The sequence below is a fragment of the Molossus molossus genome, unplaced genomic scaffold, assembly GCF_014108415.1.
Source record: "Molossus molossus isolate mMolMol1 unplaced genomic scaffold, mMolMol1.p scaffold_m16_p_17, whole genome shotgun sequence".
NCBI classification, from domain to species: Eukaryota; Metazoa; Chordata; class Mammalia; order Chiroptera; family Molossidae; genus Molossus; species Molossus molossus.
Genome location: NW_023425352.1, coordinates 52,330,371 through 52,342,875, shown reverse-complemented (window position 1 = coordinate 52,342,875; position 12,505 = coordinate 52,330,371). Strand labels below are relative to the sequence as shown.

The window sequence follows — 12,505 nt, the reverse complement described above, 5'->3', positions numbered from 1 at the left end:
ACGGGACAGCACGTGGCAGTGAGGCAGCGGCTCCCAGATGCCTGCCCTCCTGCCAGCTGGCCACTGTGGCCAGGCCCACCCACACTGGGGAGAAGGAGCCAGCAGGGAGGGGTCCGGGAACCTGGGTATTTGCGAAGGGCCCCAGGAAATCTGATGCCAGTTCGGAAACGCCTGGGTTGAAGCCCCATTCCTGCCTTCAGAGCTCTGTGGCACCAGCAAGTTACTTATTACCTCCACTTTCCTGCTCTGCAGAGTGAGGGCAAAACGCACCCTCGTGGCTGTGAGGTTAGAAGCAAACAGGTGGTGCAGGGTTTTTCCAATAATAGATTGCAACCCACTAACGGACATGAAATTCCCTTAACAGGTCAGGACCAGCATCGTATTTCATTTTCCCTTTGGCTGCCTCCTCTCTGTTCCTAAAGATGAACTGTGTGCATGCTTTTCTGGGACCCCTCCATGTGCACCTGAGCCCAGGCCTCTGCTCACGAACCTCACTCACTGTGGGGCCTCCTGTTCCTCAGCACCCATTCCTCCCTCTCTGCTGGACCACACAAGCTGGCTGCTACTTCTCTCGTATTAACACCACAAAACCAGAAAATGGATACCTTTCTTGACCACACTTTCCATATAACTCCTTTCTAGAATGAGTTTTAAAACAAAACTAGAGACAGTTCTCCAGGTTTGCTTCTCCAACGTCCCCTCCCCTATCCTCTTGCTCACAGCCACGGGTCCAGCTTCTGCCCCTTCTCCCGTGGCGCTGTTCCCAAGGCCACCAAGGACCTACACAAGGTTAAATCCGAAGGCAGACTCTCCATCCTCAGCCTGGGAGGCACATAAGCCACTTATAAGATCGGCACAGATGATCACTTGCTCCTCCTTGAAATCTACAATCAGAGACTTTTAAAGCATAGATGCTGCTTCATGAGACTGTTGTTTCCATCATGGACACAAAGGTCTCGCACATTTCACTTAGGTGACATGTGCGATGTGGTCAAAAGAAGCCTGAAAACATGAACACTGACATGGAGCACAGGGTTCAGAGAATGGACAACATGGGTGCAGGTGGCCCAGTGTGAGTCCCTGTTGTCACTTGCTTTGCACCTGGGAACAACTTCCATTTTTTTGAGCCTTGGTTTCCTGCTCTGTAAAATGGGCATAATAATACCCGCCCCTTGGGGCTTAGCAAGGACTACAAGAGATCATGAAAACAAAGCCTCTGGCACCCAGTAAGTCGCTTACCACGTACTGTGGAATTCAGGAACCGGCGCCCGTAGCACAGTGGCCGGCACGTGGTGAAGGCAGCGAATGTTATCAGGATTCTGCGCAGCTGCCTCGTGGAGGAGAGCAGTAAACGTCAGAACTCCCTCCCAGGGTGTCTGGAGCCTCTGTAAGTGCTGCCAGGGGAAGTCTGCACAGAGGCCCAGGGGCCACAGGGCCCAGCCCAAGCCACACAGCCGTGAGGGCACTGCTAGGACGGAGCCGAATGAAGTCCTGTGGCCATCTGGGCTCTCCCAGCCGGCTACTCTGTGGTCCCGTGAGACAGACAGATCCAGCTTTGCCTGGGCACAGAACTTTTAAAAAGTAAATTGCCCATCACTCCTGAAACTCCTGGAGCAGGTCTCAGTCCACAGCCTGACCCAGCACAGAGGCTACTGGCGGGTCCTCCCAGCGACAGCAGCACGAAGGAGCAGAGCCCAGGAGCCTCCCGAGAGGGTTTCCTGTCCTCAGGGCTTCCCTGTCTCTCGCTTGTGTCACCCCAGGTGCCAGGACATCCACCTCGGGGCCCCAGTGGCCCTTCTGCTCCTTTCCAGGAGTCTGGCCAACAGGGAGGAAGAGGAAGGTGGCTCTGGAGCCCACAGCTCCCCCGAAAGGAGCATTTAGCAGAGGAAATCATCCCAGCCACGGCGCGGGGTTCGAGCCCACAGCACTCAGGCTCCACAAGCACGAGAGCCCGCTCACTACGTGGCAAGGGTCCCGGTGAGGAGCCCCCGCTCTGCAATAGCCCAGGCCAAGGAGAGCCACTCCTCGGATTCCCAGCAGGAGACGGCTCTGATCCTCCAGGAGGGACCCTCCTGCACTGCAGCGAGTTCCCCCAGGGCTCACCTGGGTCCCAGCAGGTCACTGCCAAGACCTCTGATAATCTGTCTTCCAGTCTCCTCTTCTCTAAACTAGTTCATCCTGGTTTCTTTTAGCCCCTCTTCTCCGAACTGGGATGTCTGGTTTTAGTCATAAGAATAGCTCCCTAGTCATGTTGTCTTGCTTTTTTGGGGGACTGAAGGGTTGAGCCAGGAGCAAGGTGCTGCAAATGAGGGTAGGCCCCCACTTGCTGTACCAGGTCAACCTGGGTCCCCTTCTTATTGTAGGAATCCCACTTCATGTCTACGCCAACCCACCTAAAAGATCAAAACTCTTTGGGGGGTGGCCACTGTGACCCCCAGATCTTCTTTTGTTCCTTTGAAGAGCCATGCCACCATTTTATTTTTAAAATTTTTAAAAATATCTCTTCTTTATTGATTTTAGAGAGAGAAAAAGGGAGAGGGAGAGAGACAGAAACATCAATGAGAGAGAACACTGACTGGCCGCCTCCTGCATGCCCCCCACTGGGGATCTGGCCCACAACCTGGGCGTGTGCTCTGACCGGGAATCGAACCAGTGACCTCTTGGTGCAGGGCCGACGCTCAACCCGAGCCACACCGGCCGGCGTCACCCTCTCCTTGGCTGGGGCTCTCCTCCCAGCCCTGCAGTAACTGACGCGGTGGTGCAGGACGCAATGAGAACGCCGGACTCGCAGCCCCAGAGAGCTAGCAGTGCTCACCGTGGACAGGAACTGATGTCACAGGTAAGCACAGTTCCTGCTCACGGGCTCCTGCGGGTTCATACAATCATGTTGCCAAAGCTCTGAGAGCAGTGCCCCCCAGTCAGTGCTCAGTGCCATGAGCTGTGTGCTGAGACCCTAATGGGGAAGTACAGTGGGCCCGGGAATCCAGAGGGGAGCCCCTAGCTCAGAGAGTAGCAGCAGTGAAGTTCCCAGGGGTAAGAGAGGCATCTGCCCCTGCCCTGGGACTAGGCCTCTGAGGCCCCTCTGGTCATGGGATGGATGGGACGGCAGTTGATTGCCAAGCCTGGGTTCTGGCCCTGCTGACACCACGTGCGGCTGTGAGTCCCACCCATGACCTGGCCATGTCTCGCAGCGTCCTAAGAGAGGAGCCCTGGACAGGCCAACGTACAGAAGAAGAACATGTTGGGAGGGGCCGTGGAGGCCTTGTGGCAGGAAATGGCCAGGAAGTCCCTTTGCTCTCTGGGCACAGAGGCGGCTTTCCAGCTTACAGCCCTTGGGCCAGGGGCAGCCCACACAGGCCTCCACGAGGCCAGGAGAGGGCAAGGGGACGGTAGGCTCAGGGATGGCCTCCAGACCTGGGGGCGGGGGTGGTGGCGGGAAGGGCTCAGAGACGCTGACAGCTTGGAAGCTGGGTCCAGAATCCAGGGGTAGAGCCAAGGCACTGGGTTTCCAGGGTGGTAGACCAAGGGCAGGCTCTCCATACGAAGAAAGAGTGTTTGGCAGAGTCAGCGTGTGGGGCGAGGTGTGGGCCCTTGTCTCCAGGACAGTCCCCTCCACATCACTCTCTGAGCGTGACCGGTTTTATAATCATCTATCCATGCAAACTCTCCGTGAGGTTCTCTCCAGCCTTCCTCGCTGTGTGACTGGCGGGTCACTAAACCTCTCCGAGCTCTGGCCTCTTGTCGGAAACAGGTTACTTACAGACAATGTGTTAAATGCCCCCAGCACGGTGGACGCAGAGTGGGGCTCAGAAGATAAAGGCTGTCCTAGCTCCTCTGCACCATTTCTCATATCAATTCTTCCTCATTTATGCGGTAATTTGTTTGGCTCTGAGTCCACAGGCCTGTGGTGGGTTCATTCAAAGTCCTTACCCCAGAGAAGAGACAAAGGGGCTCAGTGAACAGGATGCTTTCTAAAGCATCCCCCAAACGATTCCAGTCAGAGGAAATGAGCCTGGGATGGCAGGTGACCCTGACAGTGACACAATTTGGGAAGAGGGGGTCTGTGCAAACATTTCTACCGAGTCAAACTGGCCAGCCAATGGCATCCATCCCTGGGAATATTAAAAGGAAAGTACGGAAAGAAACAACATCCAGACCCACAGCCAACTGAGTTGCAGGTGGCGGCTGGAGACAAACCCATTTGACTCTGACTCTCCCCCTTCTTCCCCCAAAGTGGCCCTCAGGTGATACAGCAGACCAGCCACCTCTCACAGGGAAATCAGGGAGAGAGGAGAAAAGAATTGGGGAGGTGGGTGGCAGGAATGGGGAATTAGGCAAAGAAAAATGGCCTGCAAAATGCAGAAACGCCCCAGCATGCTTGCTTCCCAAACCCGGCCATGAATCGAGGGGTGACAGGTCTCTCATCTCCGATGCCAAGAGCCAGGAGCTCTGGGCAGCCGCAGGTACTACATTTGCACCTGCCAGCACTTGGAAAGAGGCAATAAAGCATCGTAGCAGGGCCTGGAATGCTAAGTGCCTGCAGCTGGGAAGGGATCGCCTTGCAGTGAAAACAGCTCACGGCAGACGTGTGCTGGGCAGCGGACGTCCACAGTGCACAGGCTGGGCCGGCTCCCAGAGACGTGCTTGCACACCCTCTTCTGCTCGGGGACATCCTGCTTCCAGTGGCTGAGGTGGAGACACGGGTGACGGACAGGGCAGGTGCACACATAATCTGGTTCTAGGGGCCACCCTAGGCTGGTACCCGCCCAGCCAGACAGGGACCTTGTGGAGGAAGCCCAAGTGGGCTGGGTGATTTACTGAGGCCAGCAGAAAGCTGGGACGCTTGAGTCACTGGTAAATAAAAGTGGATCATAAAGCAGCCGGGTGAGCCAGGCATCTGGAAATACACCAGGGCTGCATCCCCCGAATGATAATAACGATAATAATGTTTCGACAGCACTCACAGCAATGGTGCCAGCCCGTTCTAAGTGCTTCATGTGCAGAGTAATTTACTTAATCCGCACAGCAACCCTAAGGAGTCGCTGCTATACTATCTTCCTGTTACATACCAGGAAGATGAGGCAGCACAGGGGGCCAGAGCTAAGCACTACCCGAGGCAGAGTGGAACCATGCGGGCTGCTCCCAGAAGCCATGCACTCCGGTGCTTCTCCAACCCTAGGTGGCCGTCAGCCACCTGGGGGCCTGTCAGGCTGCAGCTCCTGTCTCAGCGGCCTGGGATGGGGCCCGAGACTGCGTCACTAACAAGCTCCAGGCGTGCCTGGTCCAAGGACCACACCTGGGTAGGAGGCTCTAACTGCACTGTTCCCACGACACCTCTGCAGCTGTGGAAACGGGTTTCTCTGCACTGCTCTGGCCTGGAGGCAGCTATGAATTCCTCGCTTAATAGAAACAGGCCCTCATAAGGTGTCGGAATTAAGGGAACTAATTCAATCATAATTCTGCAGTGGGGCCCATATTAGGATTTTTTGAAAGCTCCCTGGGTGATTTTGATGTGAAGCCCTGGCAGAATCCTTGAAACAGGGAGACCTCAGTCGATGTGTCCCATTCAATCCTCCAAACTGAGGGAAGTTCCTGGGGTTAGGTTGGGGAGTTCAAAGGTGCTTTCAGGAAGGGGAGGTAAGCCACCTCCTGGCCAGTTGGAGGGTATGACTAAGGTCTGTTAGGGTAACTTCTTCTTATCTCCTGGGGCACCCCTGGAAGGGAGGAGCAGCTAGCAACCCCCCAGTCTGGCATGCTTTCAGAGAGGTCCCCACTTCCCCATCCAAGAGCTTTCAAGAGAGCACCCTTGCCTCCACCCCACCCCCATCCTGCCTTCTGCTTGCCCAGCCAGTCGTTTTTTTTCCATTTTTTGTTGTTGTTGTTCAGATAGAGTGGGAGGTAGAGAGAGAGAGAAACATCGACGTGAAAGGGACACATCGAGTGGCTGCCACGCGCACAACCCAACCAGGGCCGGGGACAAACTGCAACCGGGGTGCCTGCCCTTAGCGGGAACCGAACCCAGGTCTCTCTGGACCACAGGCCGACGCTCTAACCGGCCAGGGCTGCCCAGCCAGTCTTAGCAAGACTCCTGCTAAGTCAGTTTACTGAGAATTCCCCACTCTTGATATCTGATCTCCCTTGATATTTGATCAAGTTCCTCACCCCATACCTTGGTGTATATGTCCTCGGCCTGCTTTTAGCAAGAACCCTCCCTAGCCTTGTGGCCCCTCTTAGTAATTTTCCATCCACTGACCGCCCCCCTCACTCTGCTCCTTGGCTATAAATCCCCACTTGTCCTTGAGTAGTTGGAGTTGAGCCTGATCTCTCTCCTTTGTTGCAATAGTCATGAGTAAAGCCTCAATTGGCAGAATAATTTTTTCTTTAACACTCCTCCCAAGGGAAAAGTCACCCTACAAAGTGAGCAGCCCTAGGTGGCGGGACAGGGCTTGGTGCCACTGCCAACCAAACAGAATTTAGACTCCTCACATTGACATTCAAGGCCCAGGCAACGACTTCACGCCCCGGCAATGAGCTGAAGCCTTATTTTTCTCTTTCATGCATCTCACATACAGCAAACTTAGATGCTTTACTGTTCCTCGTACACACCTGAACTTTCTCCCACCCTGCCTTTGCCCAGGCTTTTTCTTCCACCTGGAATGTATTCTCCCTATTCTGCTAATCCACCTGCTCTGATTCACAGCATTCTCTCTCAGTGACAAGATTATTTATCCCTAGGTCTTCATCCTCCACCCCCCTCCCCGTCTTCCATAACTATACAACCACTCGCTTTAGCAGGTACATGGTTCTCTGGGGAAAAGACTACATTTCCCAACTTTGCAACTCATGTGGTCACATGACTAATACAATGTAAGCAAACACCATGTGCATTACTTCCAGGAGTTTCCTTATGCCTCTCCTCCTCTTTCTATCTGATGTAATGGCTGGAGCTACAACAGCCATCTTGCACTGTGAAGTGACCTTGCACACAGAAGCTACACATGGTGAAACAACTAGGTTCCTGACAACATGGAACATCGTACAAGGGTTGGACTGCCCCGTCTAGACTTGAACATGAGAGAAAAAGTATCTTCCATCTTGTTTAGCCACTGCTCTTTTGGAATTTTCTACAACTCACAGCTGAACCTGCCAGTAGATCCAGATCAAACCTCTAGAGGCATGGACCCTGGATTCTTGGGTTTACCATACTACAGAGAATCATCGTTTGTGTCATCTGAAGGCTAGGGCTATGTCTTATCCATTTCCATCTTCTCCTGTCAGGTGAAGCATAAGGCCTCATGCACAACACAAAGCATGTCTTAGGACTGAATTGAATTCTTTCTACTATATTCCATGTAGTTCCCTAGTTCGTATATCCTCAGCAAGCCACGAACCTTCCTGGTGTGGTGCACCCAGGTAAAGTTGCCCTTTGCCCCATCCAGGCCACATGCACCCCCCGCCTCCCAGGAGGAACAACATGCCCTTACCAGGATGTCCGAGTCCTCAGGCTCTTCCCCTGGGGCTGGGCTGGAGCAGTTGCGGAGTTTGAATATCCAGTACTCCTTGGCAGTGACAAAGAAGTTCCATGGCAGAAGGCCGCCAATGCCCAGGCTGAAGAAGATGATGTAGGCACCATTGAAGCGGTCCTTGGGCCTCGGCAGGCTGGGTGGTGAGCGGTCCAGCAGCTTCTCAAGCAGCGCTTCCTGATCAGCAGAGAGAGAGCTGCTTGCGGTTCTATAGGTGGAGTTTGAACTCTGATGAACGTTGTCCTCGGAGATCAAGGCCACTGTTGAAACAGAGAGACAGAGATAGGGCAGGTGATCAGAAGCTGAAGCGGGGGACTCACCCATCCTACAAAGCTGACCATGTGTCCATCCTGGGGTCCAGAGTCACCAAAGCGTGGTTAGAGAGTTTCAGATTTAAGGATCAGGGAGAAAGATAAGATGTCAGACTGTAAGTGACCTCAGGGGTCAGCCCCCACCCCAGGCAGGGCACACAGGTAGCAAACAAGTGTGTGGCTGGCGGGGACTAAGGCAATGTGGCATAGTGGGGCTTGTGGCAATCAATCCAGAAAGGCAAGCTGGTCTCAAGCATTTGCTTTCTATGCAGCCCTAAGAAGGTACTAGGACCCTTGACGGACAAAGAATGCTCTCTTAACTCTTTTCAACGTTATGTGAGAAAAGTAAGGAGCAGGAGAGGTGTAGAATAAGCTACTATTTGTGCAGAAAAGCAAGGTTAGGGTGGGTAGGGAGACGATACACACATCTGTATATCTTCAGTGCTGCCTTTGTGGAGGAAGGGTGGGGACTGGGAAGGAGGGGACTTCACCTCACATCTTTTGTGCCTTTTGGATTTTGAAGTGTGTAAATGTACTACCGGTTCAAAAATAAAACTACAAATAAAAATAAAGTCATTCAAATTGAACAATATTCTTTTAAAAGCCCATGGTGATCCAGCCGATGTGGCTCAGTGGTTGAACGTCGACCTATGAACCAGGAAGTCGCTGGTTCGATTCCTGGTCAGGGCACATGCCCAGGTTGTGGGCCTGATCCCCAGTGGGGGCATGCAGGCGGCGGCCAATCGATGCTCTCTCTCATCGATGTTTCTATCTCTCTCTCCCTCTCATTTCCTCTCCTCTAAAATCAATAAAGAAAAAAAATTAAACAAACAAAAAAAAAGCCCGTGGTGTCTAGAGCCTCCAGAAGCCAGTTGGCGACACATAATAGTCCACTCCCTCACTTCATTTGTGGGGAAACAGAGGTCCAAAGAGTGGATGGTCACAGGCCAGGTAAATGGCCAAGCCTGGGTTTAAAACGCCTGTCTGGGCCCTCCTCTAGTCATCACATCCAGGAGACAGCCACTCCTTATCTGTGGTAGCTCCTGAGACAAAGGGAAGGTTCTAGGTTGCCAGTAACAGTGACCTACATCGCCTCGGGCAAGTTACCACGCTTTTGAGCCTCAATTTCCCCATCAGCAAATCTTGTTTTTGGTTTTTTTTTTTTCCACTATCTTCAAATAGAGTGGGAGGGAGAGAGGTGGGGAGCGAGAGAGAGAGAAACATCGATGTGAGAGAGACACATCGACTGGTCGCCACCCACACAACCCCAACTGGGGCTGGGGACAAACTGCAAATGAGCCCTGGCCAGTTTGGCTCAGCGGTTAGAGCGTCGGCCTGCGGTCCGGAGAGACCCGGGTTCGGTTCCCGCTAAGGGCACGTACCTTGGTTGCAGTTTGTCCCCAGCCCTGGTTGGGTCGTGTGGGTGGCAACCACTCGATGTGTCGCTTTCACGTCGATGTTTCTCTCTCTCTCTCTCTCTCTCTCCCTCTCACTCTATCTGAACAAAATATTAAAAATGTCCTCAGGTGAGGATTTAAAAAAAAACATTAAAAAAACAAAAAAACAAAAAACTGCAAATGAGGTACATGCCCTTAATTAGACTCGCTGGTCTGCAGGCCAACGCTCTAACCGCTGAGCCAAACTGGCCAGGGCTGGTTTTGTTTTCTAACAAAAGCCTCAGCTTTTTTACAATGGTTATGTAACTCCAACTGACCAGCAATGCCTGGCCCATGGTAGGGGTGTTACACAAAGGTCAGCATGTTCCCTGCCATCATGGGCTTGTCACCTGGCTGGCTGGCTGCTGAATTTGACTACAAGGTAGCTTCTATGCTCTATATAGCACTCGGAATGTGGCAATAGCTTGATAAATGGAAAATACTCCCACAAAGCTGACGATGGGATACTCTAGTCCCTTCTGCAGTAGCTTCCTCCCTCCCCAATTAATCAATAAATAAATGTGTCTCGGCTCACATGGGAAGCTGAGCCTTAACTCAGAGCATCAAGCCAGGCAGATTGGGGCCTTTCTTTCCTGGTGAGATAAGAATGCCCTATTATTTCAAGAGAGCCTCACAATATTTCTTGGAATTAGGCAGGACAGGTTTTATTGCCTCCTTTTTTTTTTTCAGATGCAAAGAATGTGGCCTTAAAGACACTTGATTTGTCCCACATTTAAACATCAAGAACTCCCAATAGTTAAAATTAAATCCAGTCGTCCTGCATGCTAAGGCCTGTGCCTAGCACTTGAGCCTGACAACAGCCTAATAATATGGCAGGTACTACTCTAAGACCCATTTAACAGATGAAGAGTAGGGCTCAGAAACGTCGAGTATTTGCCGAAGGTCACACAGCTACCGAATGGCAAGAGGTTACACAGCCAAACAGTCTGAGGTCCACGGGCCTCCCGGGCCTCCCTGGGAGCAGGCTGTCTGGCAATGTGAACCTGGGTCTGCAGGCGCCAGATGCAGACAGGCCTCCTTCAGGAAGGCCTCTGGCAAGAGAGCTTTGAGCTGCGGGGAAGGCAGCACTACAGGGCACCTTCTTCAATGTTTGCTGAATGAATGTAGTCTGTGCAGCCAGGATATTGTCACCTGAGGTGGCATGTACCCTGAAGCCAGCAGGCGGTCTATTTTAAACTCCCCTGGTTGAGCAGAGCCTTTTCTCAGCCTTGATTCACAGGGCATCGGCACTAACTAACCAGACAGTGCTCACACACACACACACAATTTCTCAATTAGTGTTTAAAAATTGATTCATGTAGGACAGTAGACAAAGGGCAAGTGGTTCTTTCCAGATGCTCCATCTACAAGGGCGGGTGCAGGGGCCAACAGCAGGGGTATTTGGGCTCACACTTGGCAGGGCCAATTCTCAGCTCCAGGTATCTATTTGTCCAGGATCATTCAGCCTTGACCAAGATTCTGAAGGAGCCAGGAATTTTCTCTAATGCGGGTCACAGGCCAGAGCACTGGAGTGAGCAAAGTCTCATTACTCTTTATAAAAGCTAGCTGCTGGCTTTTAGATTGAAAAGAAAAGGGAAGGTGAGGAAGAGCCCCAGCATCCCCAGGAAGAGCTGACTGGCTGGTGTGTCTCTCAAGCACCCACAGGGGCTGGCCACACTGGGCCCTGCTCCCTTACTGGGTGACAGGGGGCAAGGGGCAGCCCCCACACAAAGAAGCAACAACTGCCCTGGCCGGTTTGGCTCAGCGGTTAGAGCGTTGGCCCGTGGACCAGAGAGTTCCAGGTTCGGTTCCACTAAGGGCAGGTACCCCCGGTGCAGCTTGTCCCCAGCCCCGGTTGGAGTCGTGTGGGTGGCAGCCAGTCAATGTGTCTCTCTCACATCCATGTTTCTCTCTCTTTTTCCCTCTCTCCTTCCGGCTCTATCTGAAGATGAATGCAAAAATGTCCTTGGGTGAGGATTAAAAAAAAACAAAAAACCAAGCAGCAACAACTTGTGGGGCCTGGAGCCCCTGCAGACCACCATAGCGCTGGGTGCTGATTCCGAGCAGGTTTCTGACTTTGGCTGAGTCAAACTCCCCTCTGTGCCTCATTGTCCTCCTTTGTGAAGTGGGGTGGGGGCTCGGAAGCTAACCTATTGGGAAAGCATTGCTGGGCCACACAAGGCGCCACCCTGAGGTCAAGGAAGAACTGGCCTCGGGGTTGTGGACACTCCCAGGCCCAGGCTCCCCAATTTGGCCCTAGAGTCAAACACCTTGTGGGTATTTTGGGCTGAGCTGTCCACTCCCAGGCCCCCCACATCCAGACGGTGAGGTCCAGTTTCAGGAAATGCACGAGGAGGAGGGGAGAGAATCTGGAAGAGAAAGAAGATGAGACCCAGAGAGGACAGTGGGAGTGGGGCAGCAGAGAGCGGGGACGAAGCGGAGGGACGCTGCGGGGTACACAACGGGGGGTGTGCAGAGGAGGGCCCGGTGGAATCCCGAGCTCCCGTGAAGTAGCCTCCAGAAGGGCCCGTGGGGTGGGGGGCGGGCGCCAAGCGCGGGAGCCCAGGGGCGACCGGGACCCTAAAGAGCTGGTCGGTGGCCAGGCCCGCACCCGACCTCCGGCACTTACTGTCGCCACCGCGCCGACGCCGCCGTGCCTCCCCGGCCGCCGCGGCCACTGCGACTCCGGGCTCCGCCGGGCCGCAGGCCGGGCTCCGCCCCCGCGCCCGGCCCCGCCCCGCCCCGCCTCCCGGCCCCGCCCCAGGCCCCGCCCCCGCGCAGCCTCCGGCCCGGCCTCGCCCCGCCCCCGACGCCGAAGCTCGCGCTTCCGGATTTGCAAACTCATCTTCTCTCCGCTCCCCGCGCCCATTTGCCCATTTCACAGGTGCAGAAATGAGGCGCCGCAGCGCGCCCCTCCCCCTCCTTGCAGCCGGACCCCATCGTCTCAGCCCTACCCCTCTGGCCCCTGTCCTGCCCCCCGCCCCCAGAGTCCCGCAGAGCACTCCCACTGATTGCAGTCCCCCCACTCCTCCCTGATCCCCTTGCTTATCCCCCCTCCTGTGCCGCCTCAGGGACCCCCTCCTGCCCCGGAGCCCAGAGCCCGAGCTGGCCCCAGCCACCCAGCTTTTGCTCACGTCAGGTTTCTGTGCCAGGCCAGCACCAGGAAGTTTCTCCTTGTCATCCTCTCTGAGGCAGGGCCAGCTGGGCTGCTGCACACAGCCCTCAGGACCACGCC

General features: G+C 54.2%; 1 protein-coding gene across 1 annotated transcript in view; it reads right to left on the bottom strand.

Moving 5' to 3' along the window:
* Positions 1–11,938, bottom strand: part of SLC29A3 (solute carrier family 29 member 3) — a 40,801-nt gene extending 28,863 nt beyond the window's left edge. The window contains exons 1-2 of the mRNA XM_036265651.1: positions 11,900–11,938; positions 7,485–7,783 (exon numbers count right to left, since the gene is read on the bottom strand). Of these exons, the coding sequence (XP_036121544.1) occupies positions 7,485–7,783; position 11,900 (300 nt within the window). The 5' untranslated portion in view covers positions 11,901–11,938. The remainder of the gene's footprint in view (positions 1–7,484; positions 7,784–11,899) is intronic.
* Positions 11,939–12,505: the final 567 nt, after the last annotated feature.